The sequence below is a fragment of the Ornithorhynchus anatinus genome, chromosome 17 (genome assembly GCF_004115215.2).
Source record: "Ornithorhynchus anatinus isolate Pmale09 chromosome 17, mOrnAna1.pri.v4, whole genome shotgun sequence".
Classification (NCBI taxonomy): Eukaryota; Metazoa; Chordata; class Mammalia; order Monotremata; family Ornithorhynchidae; genus Ornithorhynchus; species Ornithorhynchus anatinus.
Window position 1 is genome coordinate 45,223 of NC_041744.1, and position 18,875 is coordinate 64,097.

The following is an 18,875-nucleotide window of genomic DNA, read 5'->3' on the forward strand; positions in this document are numbered from 1 at the left end:
ACGAGCGTTCAGCAGCACGGTACACTCCCCCATCCCTTGGCTTCTCACTTGGGGCAGGCAGAGTGGGTTTCTCACTCCAGGGGCAGAAGTGACTCGCAGCCATCTGCTGCAAGTCTCGATCTGCTGCACAGAAGGCCAGAGGGCGCAGGTATTTATTACCTGTGCTACTAGGCCACTGCAGCTTCCAGCCTCAGTTTATCCAGTCTTTGCCCTCCCGCCTACTTCACACATAATTTGATTGGCATGCCGGGTGAGGGACTCCTTCTGTATTCCAGGCTCGGGCTGTCAATCTAGAAGTTTGTGATGTGGGGGCAGTATCTCACCTTCACTTCCTAATTCCACCTGATGGCTCAGGCGGATATGAGATTACATTTGGTCTTGAGATGGTGGGTATCCTGGGGTCTCCTTGGGACATATCCTCAATCTCTCCTCTTAGGTTGTTGGATTCTTGGACACCCACAGTGACCTCTATAATGAGAGTCGAGACTGGTCTCTTCTCCACTCCACCTCTCGGGTCCCATAGTGGAGGGGAGGGAGACATAGGTGATGAATAATGATTCTTGGTCACCGGGTAGCGGGAGCTCACTGTGTATGCTCAGTCTTTGAGACCAGCCCTGCCCTGGACAGGAAGGAGACATAGTCTTCATTCTGGTTGCCTTCAGGGTGGGCACACAGCAGGGTGGGCTTTAGGGAAATAAGAAAATTTCCATTGCCTCCTGCCCTTTCCAGTAGGTGGCCGGGGAGAGGCCAGGAAGAGTAAAGGGGTCAGTGTTGAGAAGAGGTGGGGAGGAGAGAGGAGAAAAAGAAGAATGGAAAGGGAAAAAAGGAGAAAGGATTGGGGGAGAAAAGGAGAACTGCCAGGGAGTAAGAGTTAAGGGGTAGGATGATAAAAATAGAAGGGACAGGAGTAGATACAAAGAAGGGACAGGAGGAGAAAGAAAGAAGACCCATGGAGAGTCCGAGAAAAGGGAGAGAAGGAGGGGATAAAGGACAAAGGCAAAGAGAAGGAAAGGCATAGAGAGAGACAGCGAGATGAGTCCGGTGGAGAGAGCGAAGATTTACCTGGTTTCTTATCTTGGCTCCAACACTGGTTTGTTTTGGAACCTTGGAAAAGTTACTTCACTTCTCTGAGCCTCAGTTTCCTCATTTATAAAATGCGAATGAAATGCCTGTTCTCACTCTTATCTGGGCTGTAACCCTCATGTGTGGCCTAGACTATGTCCAACTCGATTATATTGTATCTATCCCAGCAATTAAAACAGTGATTGGCTTAGAGTAAGCATTTAATAATTACCACAATGATTATCATTATTATCGTTGTTTTCATTCTTATCACTTCATTATTACTGCCTTCTAGTTCTTCACTGATGCCAGTGATGTTGTATGTAATTCTGCACCACCTTTCACCCCCATTTCCACCACTGCTGGCCTGGTGGAGCCAGACTGAGTCATCCCCAGCTTATTTCCCAGATCGGGGGACCTGAAGGAACTTCAGGTGCTAATGGGTGAACATCAGCTGTTGGGGGAATGGTGGACACCGAGCCAGCACCAGGACTGTGTCCTCCAGGATATAGATGGAAATTTACCAAATGGTTAGCTGATGGGACCAGGAGTCAGGAGAACCAGGTTCTGCTAGTGACCTGCTGTGTGACACTGAGCAGGTCACTGAATGTCTCTTTGTCTCAGTTACCTCTCCTGTTAAATGGGGATAAGATCCCTCATCTCTCTCCCTCTTAGACTCTGAGCATCAATAATAATAATGATGGTATTTGTTAAGCACTTACTATGTGCCAAGCACTGTTCTAAGTGCTAGGGTAGATGCAAGGTAATCAGGTTGTCCCACCTGGGGCTCACAGTCGTAATCCCCATTTAACAGATGAGGCAGCTGAGGCACAGAGGAGTTAACTGACTTGCCCAAAGTCAGACAGCTGACAAGTGGCGGGGCCGAGTTATAGCCCACGACCTCTGACTCCCAAGCTCAGGCTCTTTCCACTAAGCCACTCTGCTTCTCCTCAACAGGGGATAGGGACTGTGTCCAATCTGATTATCTTATTTCTGCTCCAGAGGTTGGTGCATAGTAACCATTTATTAAATATCATCCTTATGAGCCCGGGTTCTTGTCCCAGCTCTGCCACGTGCTTGCTGGGTGACCTTGAGCACATCACTACACCTCTCCGGACTTCAATTTCCTCATTTGTAAAGTGGCAGTCGCAATACAACGACACAGAGATGGTGAGGACAGAGTGAGATACATCAAGTGACAAGCCCTCAGTTCAGTGCTCAGCACACAGTAAGCAGTCAATACATACCACTGATTGACAGCACTTTAGGGTAATAATAGGACTGAGGAAATATAAGATATTATTATACAACTCAGAAACAGTTCAAACTACAAAGAGAGCACAGTAAGGGGCAGTCTCACCTACTTACCCCATGGTGATTAATTATTACTATTTTGTACTTTCTCAAGCACTTAGTTCAGTCTGGACTCAAGTGCTCAACTCTATAGTATTTCTAGTATTTAACTCTTCAATCTGCTCAGTACAGTCCTCTGCACACAGGAATCCCTCACTGAATACCACAGATGGGCTGATTGCATGCATAATTCAGGTAGGACTGTGGCTGTTCCCTTATATTTTTCATCCTCACACACACCAATGAGTAAATAAAACCGTCAGTGATAGGATCTTTAAATATAAAGAACAAGACCTATGTGCGAGTGTGTACCTCTGTGGGGTGCGCATGTGTTTGTCTTAATCTGTGTGTGTTTCTGTGTTTGTCTGTGTTACTTGTGCAGGCAAGGAGAGCAGTGAGTAGCTAGAGAAGCAGTGTTGCTTAGTGGAAAGAGCCCAGGCTTGAGAGTGAGAGGTCGTGGGTTCTCGTCCTGGCTCTGCCACTTATCAGCTGTGTGACTTTGGACAAGTCACTTAGCTTCTCGGTGCCTCAACTACCTCATCTGTAAAATGGGGATGAAGACAGTGAGCCCCACGTGGGACTACCTTGATTACCTTGTATCTACCCCAGCTCTTAGAACAGTACTTGGCACATAGTGAGCGCTTAACAAATGCCATTATTATTCTTAGTGAGAAAATGTCACTGTTCTTTCTTCTTCCATGCTCTTCCCACTTCAGTCCACATTTCACCCGGTAGCTTGGATTACCTTTCTAAAGTATTATTTTGCCATTTCGTCTTACTCACCCACACCGATTGTGAATTCAACCTGGGAGGGCAGCTCGCAGAAAGTGAGACTGTGTCTGGACAAGGCTGAGGCAGTATTTATTAGCAGGTTTCTTCATCTCTCCACTCCCTCAGGGTATGATTTGTATGTGTGTGTATGTGCATAAATCAGTGGGTGGAGGGGGTGGGGGTGGATAGGGAAAGTGTCAGTTAGGGAATCGCTGAGCACTAATCCACTCTGACACACTGAAGGAGAAATCTCAGGATGTTTTCAGACGCCCCTTCCTACAGCCCTTTCCCGCTGCTCCCTCTACCCCCCCCTTCACCTCTCCGCAGCTAAACCCTTTTCTCTTCCCTTTCCCTCTGCTCCTCCCCCTCTCCCCTCCCATCCCCTCAGCACTGTACTCGTCCGCTCAACTGTATATATCTTCATTACCCTATTTATTTTGTTGATGAGATGTACATCACCTTGATTCTATTTATTTGCTATTGTTTTAATGAGATGTCCTTCCCCTTGATTCTATTTATTGCTACTGTTCTTGTCTGTCTGTCTCCCCCGATTAGACTGTAAGCCCATCAAAGAGCAGGGACTGTCTCTATCTGTTACCTATTTGTAGACTCCAAGTGCTTAATACAGTGCTCTGCACATACTAAGTGCTCAATAAAAACTATTGAATGAATGAATGAATAGTCTGGCACAACATGAGCCCAGATCTCTCCTTGCTATTACCAGTTGCTAATTGACACATCAGAGGTGCCCGTAGAGATAAGTAGCATTATCATTGCCATTCCTGCCCCCCTTTTTTTCCTCCACTTCCTGTACCTCTCCCTTCCCTATTCCTTCTTCTCTTCTACCCTTTTCACTCTTCCCCTTTCTTCTCTGCCCCTCCAACCCACCACCACCCTGAATTAACTTTGGCCCTGAGCTCTTAGAGCTGAAGACAAAGAGATCGTATGAACTGAAGAATATGGGTAACAGCCAAGAGATTTTTGGAAGATCTAAAGAGGAACCAGATTCCAGTTGAGATTAAGGAACTAGGGTAAATAAGAACAGACTGCATTTGGCTCCAGGATTTGGTTATTTTCCTTTTGACCAGACACAAAGTAGTTTAAGCTCATGATAGTCTTGTGAGGAGTTCCTTTTTTTTTTCAGTCTGCCACCTGAAGTATACTACAGCAGAGTGTTCTATCCAGTGTGTTCTATAGTATTTCAGTAAGGCTTTAAGGGAAGGGAGATCTGTGGTGTGCCAGTGTGCTGTTGTCTGTCACCCCCCTTCTCAACTGTGATTCCATTGATGGGTAGGGATTGTCTCTACTTCTTGCTGAATTGAACTTCCTAAATGCCTAGTATAGTGCTCTGTACAGAGTCAGCGCTCAATAAATATGATTGAATGAAAGAATGAAGGGAAGATGTTTCTAACGGGGAGAGAGAGGATGAGCAAGAGGCCAGTGGAGGGAGACATGAGAAGGAAGCATGGTGAAAAGTTGGCTTGAGATGAATGAAAAGTGCAAGCTGGTGCGGAGTGGGAGAAGAGTGTAGATAGAAAGGCAGTATGCTCTAGTGGACAGAGCATGAGCCTAGGAGTCAGAAGGACCCAGGTTCGTATCCAAACTCTGGCACTTGTCTGCTGTGTGACCTTAGGCAAGCCATTTCACTTCTCTGCACTTCAGTTATCTCACTGAGCAAATGGGGATTAAGACTGTGAACCCCATGTGGGACAGAGACTCTGTCTGACCTGATTACCTTATATCTACCTCAGCACTTGGAAAAATGTTTGGTACATAGTCCTTGACAAATGCTAGTATTATTATAACAGGTAGAAGGGAAAAATAAACTGGTGGATTGTCTGAAAGACAGTAGTGTAGCTCTGTTTGCTGTAGAGAGGGGAATGAGCAACCATTAGGAGTTTTGGTTTTCTCAAGATGGAGGGACCTCATCAGAATTTAAGAGTGAGTCCTAGTAAACTGGCCACCACCCCAAACGTCCTTGTCCCCTGGAGCAGTGAGCCACCTGAAGACTGGCTCTCTATAGCTGCCACTGCCCAGAACAGCTTCCCGAGTGCAGGAACCTTTAGAACATTTAGAAAGCTTGAGTCCCCTAGAATTCCAGATACTGGGCTGTCATCCCTTCTTACCTAACTTTCCAATCCTTCCCCTCTTATACTGATTTGTTAGCACTGTAACTTGCAGTTATTTTTAATCAACTGTCATTCTGCTTTGTCTCTGTCTACCCTCTGTACTTGTCTCTGAAGCCCAGAGGAATGAGCATGGAAATGTAAATCTGGAGAAGCAGGATGTAGTCCCAGCTCTGCCTCTGGCCTTTTGTGTGACCTTGAGCAGATCACTTTGCTTCTCTGGATTTCAGTTTCCTAACCAATAAAATGGAGTCATGATTCCGGCTATACCTCCCTCTTAACTTTGCATATTTGTACTTATCTTCTATATCAATTTCTCAAGCATTAACTCATGTACTTAACAACATATCTTCTCATTTCAAACTGTAAGGTAATTCTTTCTCTGCTCCCTCACTCTTCCCCCCCAGACCACTAGGCTTTAAATTTCTTGAGGGTATGGATCATGTCTTTTGAACTCTAACAAGTGCTTAGTACAGTAGTCTGCATAAAATAAGAGTTCAAAAAATGCTGTTGATTGATAAGATTGTATGTCCACTACTGGACAGGGACTGTGGCTGATCTAATTATTTGTATTTATCCCAGCACTTAGTACAATAGCTACTTAATGAACATGAAAACCAACCAGTGAACATTATAAATGAGGTCCTCCAAGCTCGCAGTACAGGACTTAGAAATCAGAAGGTGATTCATAAATTTGTTCACTATTACTATTACAGAGAAAACTCTGGTCATGTTTAGTAGGACACAAATACAAGATCTCTGATATGAATCTTTTTACTCATCAATCTCTGTCCTCATCACCATCCTCATCATCAATATCAAACATCACTATTTACATAATTATCTCCCCTCCCCCGCAAGAGGTCCTTCCAACCCTATTCTTCCTCCCTCTTTTCATCACCTAGGCTCTCAGGTCTACAGCCTTTGAGCACTTTGATACCCCTTGCCCAGCCCCACATTTGTAGGTACATATCTTAAACTCTGTCTTTTCCCCAGTTAGTAATTTTTACATTGTCTGCCTCCCCTCTAGATTGTAGTTCTTGTTGGTTAGGGATCGTGTCTACCAACTCTAACATACTGGACTCCAAGACAAACTAGAGTTAAAATGGGAGATCCCAGATCTTGTGGTGCTTATAATCTGCTATTTTTGCTTTTATGCTTGTCTTTCTGGTTAGATCACTGGGGTGTGTATCCATTGGTTTTCTATATGTTCCAAATTTCTAGTACAGTGCAGTGCAACAAGAAAGTGCTCCATAAATGCTACAATCATTTCTATTACTACTATCCTACTAGGAGTACTAAGTCTAAAACAACTATGGCTAAATTTAGTAAATAATCAAGATGATGATGATAAGAATAAGAAGAATAAGGAGAAAGGTAGGAGGGTTCTCCTTAGGTTCCAGGACTTGTTCCTTGTTTACAAGACTTTTTTATAGTATTTGTTAAGAGCTTACTATGGTCCAGGCACCGTACTAAGCACTGGGGTTCACACAAATTAGTCAGGTTGGACACAGTCTCTGCCCCGCATGGAGCTTGTAGTCTTAAACCCCATTTTGTAGTTGAGGTAACTGCTCAGAGAAGTGAATTGACTTCCCCAAGGTCTCCCAGCCTGTGTCTGTTCTGTGTTACAGTCGATTAGACTGTAAGCCCATCAGTGGGCAGGGACTGGCTCTATCTGTCGCCAATTTGTACATTCCAAGCGCTTAGTACAGTGCTCTGCACATAGTAAGTCTTCAATAAATACTATTGAATGGATGAATGTTACACTGTTCTGTCCCAGGTGCTTAGTACTGTGATCTTTATGCAGTAAGTACAAAATAAATACAGTTGAATTTATGGAATGAATGAATGAAAGTGGCCGAACCAGGATTAGAACACAGGTCCTTCTGACTCCAAGGCCTGTGTTCTGTCTACTAGGCCATGCTCCTACTCATTTACACTTCTGGTGGTGAAAATGTATCTAAGATTGTGTTGTGGAAAGTGAATTTCTTCCATACTTGCTTACTGTGTCCTTAAAAACTCAGGCATGCACTTTTTCTGGCTCTTTGCCATTTTGATGAGCATTGGTCAGGCACCATTCATGCTACCAGCAAGTCACGTACATGAATTTTTATTTGCACTAGAAGGGATGTTTTGCACTGAGGCTTTCACACTCCCTGGCCTGGTCCTTGTATGAAAAGGCATGCAGAGTGGGAATGCCGGCAGACTCTGAAAGACCTGAATTTACCCCCATTGTTACTGACTGCTTCCCTTTTCTGGGTTAACCCCCTTCCCCAAACCAGTGACTCTCAGAATTATCAAGCATTGTTAGGTGTAACTGGCCAGGGGGAAACTTGAAACAGGGACCCAGGACATCAAGCAGTTCTGCTTGCACATCACAAACACATACAGACATGGAAGCCAGCTCAGTGGAGATGGAGGTATCAGGCCTCCGAGTATACAGGAGAATGAGACCTGCAGGACAAGTTGTCTCTAGCCCCTCCATCCCAGTTCCATTACTATCCTGTCCCCCAGATCCCTGGATTGCCCCACTCCCTAACTAGCATACACCATTTCCCAAGACCCTATGAGGGTTCTCAGTTGGGAATCTAAGAATCCCTTTTCCAGAACATTCTTATCCTCCTGTCACTGAGAATCATCAGAAATGGACTGACAGCTGAAAAAGTTAAGGACATAAGGTTGTTGCTCTGAAGGATGAGAGAGTAATGTATCTTCATATTTAATAAAAAAAACTCAGGGTGATTGTCTTCCATCCATGGAGGAGGACATAGAGAGTGACCAGGGCAATGATTATCTTTGCTGCTCTGACCTCGGGCATCATCTTGGGGGAGCATCCGGGTCCCTGGAGGTGTCTGGCCTGCCGGTGGTGTCTGTGCAGGACAAACACCATGTAGCCACTGGTCGCACTCATGAGTCCCACGAAGAACATATCACGGAGGGAGAGCACCACCGCATTGACCAGGATTGTGACTGTACTGTTACTGATGGAGCAACAGTATTTCAGGATGACAAAGTTCATGTTGGTGCTGTTCCCAAGGCCTGTGATGAACATCAGTGTAGTCATGTCAAACAGCAGTCTGAGGACCCAGGAGAAGAGACAGGAGGGGAGGATGCATTTGGGAAATTGGGTTTTGACTCCTGCCCACTGGGAGGTGCCAGGCTGATGGTGATGGGCTGGAAGACGCTCAGGAGGCAAGAGGTGCAGATGGCAAGAGCCCGGGATACTCGATAAACGTATAAGAGGATTTTAATAATAATGTTAATAATGTTGGTATTTGTTAAGCGCTTACTATGTGCAGAGCACTGTTCTAAGCACTGGGGTAGATACAGGGTAATCAGGGTGTCCCACGTGAGGCTCACAGTTAATCCCCATTTGACAGATGAGGGAACTGAGGCACAGAGAAGTGAAGTGACTTACCCACAGTCACACAGCTGACAAGTGGCAGAGCTGGGATTCGAACTCATGGCCTCTGACACCAAAGCCCAGGCTCTTTCCACATAGCCATGCTGCTTCCTTTACAACCAACGTCACCCAGGAAATTCTCCAACCCCCCAGTTGACAAGATATCGGGGATCCCCCGGCTTAGAAGGGCCATGGTGTTGGCCAGGGCCAGATGAGCAAGGATCATGTCTGGAGGATTCAGCTGGTGGTGGGTGGTGCAAACCTTTTGTGCAAAAACCTGGAGAAGGAATACATTCCCTGAGACTCCAAAGACAATCTGTACCAGAAAGAGGATCCCATAGGCAAGCTCAATGGCATCCATTCTTTTTATTTCACAATGACAGAAGAGATCCTCCAGTAGCATAACCTGGGAATGAGAGAAACAGAGAGAGAGACAGACACCCAGCCTAAATGAGAGAGTGAAGGAGAGACAGAGGCAGAGGGACAAAGAGTGAGAGACAGAAAGACACACTGAGAGTGATAGAGAGAGGGGCTTAAACAAAAAGAAAGAAGGATATAGGATGAGAAAAAGGATATAGAATTGGGATAGAGAGAAAAAGAGAGGGACTAGGTAGTAATAACCTCGTTGTGGGCAGGGACTTTGTGTTACATTGTCCCCTTCCAAGTGCTTAGTATAGTGCTCTGCACCCAGTAAGTGCTCAATAAATATAATAATAATAATAATAATGATGGTGGCATTTATTATGTGTTTCCTATGTGCGAAGCACTGTTCTAAGTGCTAGGGGGATACAAGGTGATCAGGTTGTCCCACGTGGGGCTCACAGTCTTAATCCCCATTTTACAGATGAGGTAACTGAGGCACCGAGAAGTTAAGTGACTTGCCCAAGGTCACATAGCTGACAAGCGATGGAGCCGGGATTAGAACCCATGACCTCTGACTGCCAAGCCTGTGCTCTTTCCATTGAGCTAAGCTGCTTCTCCATGATTGACTGAGTGAAAATATGATTGACTGAGTGACTGAAAGGGAGAGGAAGAGGCAGAGAGAGAGATAAAAAGAGAGAAACAGAGGGAGATGGGAAGGCAGAGGGAGATAGGGAGAGACGGGAAGTCAGAGAGAGGTGAATAGAGAGAGCATAGAGAGACAGGAGAAGAAGAAGATGTAGCTACAGAAAGTCAAAAAGACAGAGAAGCAGCATGGCCTAGAGGATGAGCACAGACCTGGGAATTAGGAAGTACCTGGGTTCTAGTCCTGCTTCCTCCACTTTTCTGCTGTGTGACCTTAGGTCAGGCACTTAGCTTTTCTATGCCTCAATTCCTTAATCTGTAAAGTGGGGATTAAGAGTGTGAGCCCCATGAGAGACAGGGACTCTGTCCAGCCTGATTAGCTTTGATTTACCCCATTGCTTAGAACAGTCCCTGCCACATATTGAGTACTTAACAAAATACCATATAAATTTTTTAAAAATAATAAAAAAAAGATGCAGGGAAAGACAGAGAAGTAAAACAGATTTTGGAAGCAGAGTTGGAGAACAGAAGGAAATGGAGAGATAGTGTCAGAAAGAGACAGATTGACTCGAAGAGATACAAAGAGAGTCATAAATTAAGAAAAAGTGACAAACTCAGGTAGAAAGAGGTAGATGGGGAGTCAGAGACACATAGTGAATCGGAGAGAGACATATTAGAGAGACAGTCCGAGAAAGACAGAGAGAAAGACTGTGTCAGGAAATGACAGAAAGACGAAGTGGAGAGATTGAGAGTGAGAGAGGAAAGGAGAAAGACAGAGATTGAAAGAGGCAGGAAGAGGCAGAAAAAATGTATTAATTCATTTGTATGCCCAGTTAATTTCAGGACTACTTTCCACATGGGCCCCCGACAAACATATTTCCCTGTGGGAGGGTTAAACAAACCACTCAGAAGATTTCCTGATCCCTCTTTGTCCCAATTCAGTCTTGTCTCCCAGATAATGCAGGGAACTTGCTCCAGATTCAGCAAGGAAGGATGGAAATCCCCAAGGCAGGATTGCCAAGGGGCACCTGGGAAAATTTGAAGACGACATGGGAACAGGCCTAGGACACTCTCAGTCTCTCCTCTCGGGTCCCATGGTGGAAGGGAGGGAGTCACGGGTAATGAAGAGTGAACCTTGGAAACGGGGCTGAGAAACCAGGTCAGAGAGAACTCATTGCAAAGAGTGTTGGAGCATGGTTGAAGATTGCAAATATACAGTTTTTTCTCATAGATATGAGAGAGGACATTTCATTTCGTTTGTTACTGTTTATTGTTGTCAGTGCTGCCACCCACCTCTCTGGCCTCGCCATGTCCCTCCTCCCCCCCTCCTCCCTCCCTCCCCTTCCTATCCTCCCCTTCCCCTTCCCCTCTCTCGCTCAGCTCTTTCCCGTTCTCTCCTCTGTCTCCTCCCTCCTCCCCTCCCCCACCCTAGAACCCCACTTTACCAGCGCTACCCCTCTTCCCCCTCCCCCTACTCTTCCCCCCACCAAATCCCCTCCTCCCCCCCTCCCCCCTTCTCTCTTCCCCACCCAAGCCCCATCCCAGTCCTCTTGTCCCACCGCTACCCCTCATGCCCCTCTCCCCGTCCAGGGCCCCGCCACCTCCTTCCCATCCAAACCCTCCCCTCCCCCCGCCCTTTCCCCCCTCCCCCCTTGCACCCACAACTTCTTTCAAGTGTGGCCTCTGGAACCCCCGCTCTATTACAGGTAAGCCACCTTTCGTCCATGACCTTTTCCTCTCCCGCTCTCTCCTCCTCCTCGCCCTTGCGGAAACGTGGCTCTCTCCCGAAGACACGGTCTCCGCCGCCGCTGTCTCCAGCGGAGGCCTCTCCTGCTCCCACTCCCCCAGACTCACCGGTAAGGGAGGAGGCGTCGGTTTACTCCTCTCACCCCGTTGCCGCTTCCGCACTATCCCTCCTCCCCCCTCCCTCTCCTTCCCCTCCTTCGAAGCCCATATCATTCGCCTCTACCACCCCCTCCAGATACTTGTCGCTGTCATCTACCGCCCTCCCGGTCCCACCTCCGACTTCTTCAACCACCTTGACCCCTTTCTCACCTTCCTTCTCTCCTTCTCTCTGCCCACTCTGATCCTTGGAGACTTCAATATCCATATGGATGCACCCGACGACTCCTCTGCCCGCCCGCCTGCTATCCCTCCTCGACTCTGCCGACCTCCTCCTCCACCATACCGCGCCCACTCACCGACTCGGTCACACCCTCGATCTCGTCATCTCCTACCGCTGCACTATCTGCTCCCTCACCAACTCTGAAATCCCTCTCTCTGACCATAACCTTCTCACCTGCCTCATCTCTCACACTCCCTCCCCCTGCAAATCTTCGCAACTGCCCCACAGAGACCTCCGCTCTCTCGATCCCATCCGTCTTTCCAAAAACATCTCTCCTCACCTTGCCGCACTGTCCTAACTTCCCACTCTTGATGATCAGGTCTCCGCTCTCAACTCCACCCTCTCTACTCATCTCGACCCTCTCGCCCCCCTTTCCCTCCGCCGCTCTCGCTCCACTAACCCACAGCCCTGGATCACCTCCTCTGTCCGCCTCCTACGCTCCTATGCTCGAGCTGCTGAGCGCTGCTGGCGAAGGTCCAAGCACCAAGCCGACCTCACATACTTCAAATTTATCCTTTCCTGCCTTAACTCTGCCCTCTCCTCCGCCAGGCAAAACTTCTTCTCTTCCCTCATCGACACCCATGCCAGTCACCCCCGCCGATTGTTCTGGACCTTTAACTCTCTCCTTAGGCCCCCTGTTCCTCCCCCTCCCCCATCTCTCACCCCCACTGATCTGGCCACCTATTTCCTCACAAAAATCAACACAATCAGGTCTGAGCTCCCCAAAGTCACCCCTCTGCCTCTCCCCTCCCCCACACCAACCCTCTCCCCTACTTTTGCATCCTTCCCTGCAGTATCCTCAGAGGAGATCTCCTCCCTCCTCGCAAGTGCCACCCCCTCCACCTGCGCCTCGGACCCCATTCCCTCTCACCTTCTTAAAACCATCGCCCCTGCCCTCCTCCCTTCCTTAACTTCTATTTTTAACCACTCACTCTCCAATGGCTCCTTCCCCACTGCCTTCAAACATGCCCACATCTCCCCCATCCTAAAAAAACCCTCTCTTGACCCCACTTCCCCCTCCAGTTATCGCCCTATCTCCCTACTACCCTTCCTTTCCAAAATCCTAGAACGAGTCGTCTACAATCGATGCTTAGAATTCCTTAACTCCCATTCTCTCCTAGACCCCCTCCAATCTGGCTTCCGTCCCCTCCACTCTACCGAGACTGCTCTCTCTAAGGTCACCCATGACCTCCTTCTTGCCAAATCCAATGGCTCCTACTCCATTCTAATCCTCCCTGACCTCTCTGCTGCCTTTGACACTGTCGACCATCCCCTCCTCCTCCATACCTTTTCTCACCTTGGCTTCACGGACTCCGTCCTCTCCTGGTTCTCCTCTTACCTCTCTGGCCGGTCATTCTCGGTCTCCTTCGCTGGCGCCTCCTCCCCCTCCCATCCTTTAACTGTTGGAGTTCCTCAAGGGTCGTTCTTGGCCCTCTTCTGTTCTCCATTTACACTCACTCCCTCGGTGAACTCATTCGCTCTCACGGCTTTGACTACCATCTCTACGCAGATGACACGCAGATCTACATCTCTGCCCCTGTCCTCTCTCCCTCCCTTCAGGCTCGCATCTCCTCCTGCCTCCAGGATGTCTCCACCTGGATGTCGGCCCGCCACCTAAAACTCAACATGAGCAAGACTGAGCTCCTCATCTTCCCTCCCAAACCCGGTCCTCTCCCAGACTTCTCTATCACCGTGGATGGCACCACCATCCTTCCTGTCTCTCGGGCCCGCAATCTCGGTGTCATCCTTGACTCGTCTCTCTCTTTCACCCCACACATCCTATCCGTTACCAAGACCTGCCGGTTTCACCTTTACAATATCGCCAAGATCCGCCCTTTCCTCTCCACCCAAACGGCTACCTTAGTGGTACGGGCTCTCGTTATATCCCGGCTAGACTACTGTGTCAGCCTTCTCTCTGACCTCCCTTCCTCCTCTCTCGCTCCGCTCCAGTCTATTCTTCACTCCGCTGCCTGGCTCATCTTCCTGCAGAAACGATCTGGTCATGTCACTCCCCTTCTTAAACAACTCCAGTGGTTGCCTATCAACCTCCGCTCCAAACAAAACCTCCTCACTCTAGGCTTCAGGGCTCTCCATCACCTTGCCCCTTCCTACCTCTCCTCCCTTCTCTCTTTCACTCACCCACCCCGCACGGTCTGCTCCTCTGCCGCCCACCTCCTCACCGTCCCTCGGTCTCGCCTATCCCGCCGTCGACCCCTGGGCCACGTCCTCCCGCGGTCCTGGAACGCCCTCCCTCCTCACCTCCGCCAAACTGATTCTCTTCCCCTCTTCAAAACCCTACTTAAAACTCATCTCCTCCAAGAGGCCTTCCCAGACTGAGCTCCTCTTCTCCCTCTACTCCCTCTACCACCCCCCTTTCACCTCTCCGCAGCTAAACCCTCTTTTCCCCCTTTCCCTCTGCTCCTCCCCCTCTCCCTTCCCATCCCCTCAGCACTGTACTCGTCCGCTCAACTGTATATATTTCCATTACCCTATTTATTTTGTTAATGAATTGTACATCGCCTTGATTCTATTTAGTTGCCATTGTTTTTACGAGATGTTCTTCCCCTTGACTCTATTTATTGCTATTGTTCTTGTCTGTCCGTCTCCCGCAATAAGACTGTAAGCCCGTCAAACGGCAGGGACTGTCTCTATCTGCTGCCGACTTGTTCATTCCAAGTGCTTAGTACAGTTCTCTGCACATAGTAAGCGCTCAATAAATACTATTGAATGAATGAATGTGGAGCCAGTCATTGAGACTAGGTAAGAGTGTACAGACCGCATAGAAGAAAGCCGGAAGACAACTGTAGTGGTGAAATCAAGATTTTAGTAAACTTGGCCTGTTCCCGGAAAATGTAAGTACATTAATCTGTAAAGCAGCTGTTTCCAGGATGACAGAATCCTGGAAATGCTGATGACAAAATGTCATCCACCTAAATGGAAATAGTGTGCAAGTTTGCAAGGAGGTGATCTGCTTCCCAAAGAGAAATTGCCTTGTAAAGGATGACTGAACCCACAAAAATCACCAATAGTTCAGGGCTCCAGGCCACCAGGTGAGATTGGTTAGGTTTGCCTAAATTCCGTGGGGAGTAAAGGTATACTGCACATTATCCCAGTTAACAGAATATTCACACTATAAGCCTAACACACCCTGTATATATTTTCATTACCCTATTTATTTTAATGAAATGTACATCGCCTTGATTCTATTTAGTTGCCATTGTTTTTACGAGATGTTCTTCCCCTTGACTCTATTTATTGCCATTGTTCTTGTCTGTCTGTCTCCCCCGATAAGACTGTAAGCCTGTCAAATGGCAGGGACTGTCTCTATCTGTTGCCGACTTTGTTCATTCCAAGCGCTTAGTACAGTGCTCTGCACATACCGCACATCACTTCTTTCCTTCTACAACCCAGCTTGCAAACTTCACTCCTCTGGTGCTAACCCTGGCTCTGTGCCTCGAACTCGCCGGGCCCATGTCCTGCCTCTGACCAGGAATGCCATCCATTCCCATATCTGACAGACAATTACCCTCCCCGCCCACCCCCATTCAAAGCCTTATTGAAGGCACAAGATACTTTCCCAGACTAAGCCCCACTTTTCCTCATCACCCACTCCCTTCTGTGTTACCCTGACTTGCTCCCTTTGCTCTTCCCACTCCCTAACCCTAAAGCACTAATGCACATATCTGTAATTTTATTTATTTGTATTAATGTCTGTCTCCCCCCGAACCTTCCTCTGCCCACCCCCAGCTAGACCGTAAGCTCATTTGAGGCAGGGCTTAGAACTGTCATTGTTTATTGTTGCATTTTACTTTCCCCAGCCCTTGGTACAGTGCTCTGCACACAGTCTGCGCATAATAAACACTATTGCATAAAATGAATGCATAGACCTCCAGGACGAGGGGAGAATTGGACGATCTCAGTGAAGCATGAAAGGATCCTATGAAAAGAAATGGGTGGACTATTGTTAGGTGGATCATTGAGTTGCTAAATGGATCGTGGGGAAACCAGGAAATCCTAAATGGAGAAATAGAAATCTAGCCGAAGGCTTAGGCAGAGGTTTAAGCTTGGAAAGGAAGGGAAGTCGTCATCAGTCTCCTGTTTGTTGAGCTTATCCACGGGTAGAGGAGAAATTGAAAGTTTGCAAGCCTGCATCAATAGGGCAGAGAAAAGAGGAACGAAGCTGCCTCGTGAGAGAACTCTCGGGTCTGAAAGAGGCAGATGACCAAATTGGAAAAGACCCTAGAGCCTTTAGTGAAGGGATCATTTGAATTAGCCCGACAGAAGCCGGTCACCCCTGTGGATGTATCTCTAGTATTGGATGGAGATGGTCCAGATTTCTCCACTGGACCCTGGGATCTCTTCGAGGGCCCCTGGCCCTGAAAATTGTGAGGGCCTCCCTTTTCCAGGAGAGGGAAGCCACACTGAGAGTCCCCTTCCCACCGCCTCATTTTACCCGATGATCAAGGAGGGGGAATGTAAAGGGAAGTCAGGAGTTTCCATGTGGGCTAGGCGAAGAGGTAATGTTCAGGGCAGAATGATAACTCGATTTACTGGAGAAGAACTCAGCGAGTTACAAGAGCAATATTCTAAACAGTCCAAGGAGTGTTAGCCTCTTTTGAAGAAGGGAAGTCCCTTATGATTCCGTAAAAACATCTCCGTTCTGTTTTTAGTACAGCAAAGATTGCGTTAACATGTTGGGATTAAGGTCCCCCTCGTGTTATGGTGCTAGAATTCTTATATAGGATGTTCTGGGGATGTCAGAGTTGAGATTTGAGATGATGACTGTAGTGAGATTGTGTATAACGATGTGGGTGGAGCCGGAATGAGGAAAGGTTGTAAATATGGACAAGAGTGAGAGGCTTGAAGGAAAATCCCTGAAGGTTGTCTCTAAAGAGATAATAGGGGAATGAATACAGATGAGAGGGAATGCCAATGTCTCAGGAATATAAGGATCTAGACACTTTTTCTAGGGGAATGGAAATGAACAACTCATTAAACACAAGGGATTGGTTGTGGTGGCCTTTCTGTGCAAAATATGCATTAAATTAGTTATGATGAATGAACTGGCCAGTGTTGTGAAGTGTTGTAAAAATGTGTCCTGTGATTAGAAATACCTTTTTAAACGTGGGTAATTCAAAGGTTGAGAGTTATATTGCCGGTTTAGACTTTTTAAGCTGTTTCCCTTGTCTTAGTTCATTACAGAGCATTTACAACTGAGGCATGGGTGCGGATTAGAATACCCTAAGGGGCTGGGTCTATCAGTGTAAAATATCAAAGAGAAAATGTGTTTAAAGGGAAGACACCTCCCTCAAACAAATGGGTAAAAGAGGTAATTGGGAAAGGAGAATTTTTCAATTGCTTTTTCCATGTCAGGGAATTCTGTAGGAGTGGTGATATGGGTATTGGAACTGAGGTTCCACTGACATTTTACTGTGTTTGTTAATTTGGTATAAAACGGTTATATAAAGGCTAAATATATATATATTTATATATATATGGCTAATAATATGTATGATGAGATGAGGTATCGTGTCCAGGTTGGACAACACAGTCTTGCAAGTCTGAGAGCTGAGATCCTGTTCTAAGTGCATCTTACCGGACTGGATGAGTAGAGATGACATGGCGATGCTTCCGGAAATGATATTGTCATCAGCGGGGTTGGAAATGCATCCACATCCTTCCCGCTCCAGACTTGGTATTCCAGGGCTGAAGGGAAGGGCGTTGCTCCTGTAAACAAAGAGGGAAAAGAGTTGCCGAGTGCTGGCTTGGAAAACACAGGTGTGCGCAGAGCTGTTGGTTCAAGCGGGAATGTGAGGGCTTTTTTCAGAGGGAGAGGAGCATTCCGAGAAGGTTTCACCTTCCACATCCTGAAAATCCAAGGAGCCCACATGATTGTATGGGGCTCTGCTGCTATTGCATGTACATACACGCACTGTGGCATACTCTACACTTCCCCCCAGAAATACGTACGGGTGTCTGAAGTCTCGGGGCAATCCACAGCTTGTATTTCTTCCTGTGATTCCGGAACCAGTTTCTAACCTATAGGATGAGGCAGAAAATAGGTCAGAGAGGTGATAGAGAGACCTCCCACTCACCCTGTCCCTGGCACACAGACAACCCCCAACACACATACAAAAACCACACACACATGAATCCAGACAGTCATGGGGAGGAACCAACTTCTCAGAGAAGCCATCAAGGGAAAGGAGTCATACTACGGAGTCATATATGGAGGCTTGCCGAGAAAGAGCAGAAGGAAGAAGCCATGAAATGGAAAAATCATCAGATATTTCTACCTCAGTACCTAAGATAAACCCCCACTTCCTCAGGTCGGGCTGACGGGGTTGGGGAAGTGAATGTGCAGGGATCCTACTAGATATGAGACTGAGAAAAGACTGGACGAAGCATACCTGCAGCGTTGTCAGACCCAGCTGAGAAGACAGGCATTGCACTTGTTCCGTCGTCAGGTATGGCGTGACTTCAAACCGCGCCCACAACTCTCTGAGTTGATTTTCACTGAATCTGTCAGGCCGGCTCTTCTTCTCCTGCGAGATTTTAGTGACCGGAACGATGTGGTTGGTTCCCGGGATCGCCTCGCTGGGGTAGCTGTCCATATCAGCATTGGGTGCTGGAGAAATTGGTATGAGAGCTTCGGGGCAGGACCTGGCGGACAGCAGTCCTGAAAGGCAAAGAGTAAGATCTAACAAACCAATGTAGTCACCTTACCAACCCATCTGTCCTGGGATCAGCAGTCCAGGACTCCAGCCTGTGAAGTAGACCCAGAAAGCGATGTGAATGGAAATTCAGACCCATTCCGAGTGTCGAACCATGGGTTCTGGGAATAAGTGAGTGTTGGCGGCCCCAACCAGCCGCATTCCTGAGTCCCGAAGGTCACGCCCAAAAGTAACCTGCGGCGGTGGCAGCGGATTCCCCCGAAATTGGATTTACCTGTTTGGCACTGCCCAACGGCGTCAGAGAAATAATCCAATACATCAGTAGGGAGAGCCCAACTGGATTCATCTTTAGCGAT

General features: G+C 47.5%; 1 protein-coding gene and 2 pseudogenes across 1 annotated transcript; all 3 read right to left on the reverse strand.

The window, feature by feature from the left end:
• On the reverse strand, positions 7,901–8,801 carry ORNANAV1R-PS3342 (vomeronasal 1 receptor ornAnaV1R-ps3342 pseudogene; annotated as a pseudogene).
• ORNANAV1R-PS3343 (vomeronasal 1 receptor ornAnaV1R-ps3343 pseudogene) lies at positions 9,005–9,175 on the reverse strand (annotated as a pseudogene).
• LOC114817980 (homeobox protein DLX-4-like) lies at positions 17,354–18,523 on the reverse strand. Its single transcript, XM_029082867.2, has 3 exons — positions 18,256–18,523; positions 17,816–17,884; positions 17,354–17,572 (listed from the first exon to the last, which is right to left on the reverse strand). Exons 1-3 carry the CDS (start codon positions 18,457–18,459, stop codon positions 17,495–17,497), a joined length of 351 nt encoding a protein of 116 aa, XP_028938700.1. The 5' UTR covers positions 18,460–18,523; the 3' UTR covers positions 17,354–17,494.
• Between the last annotated feature and the right edge of the window lie 352 nt (positions 18,524–18,875).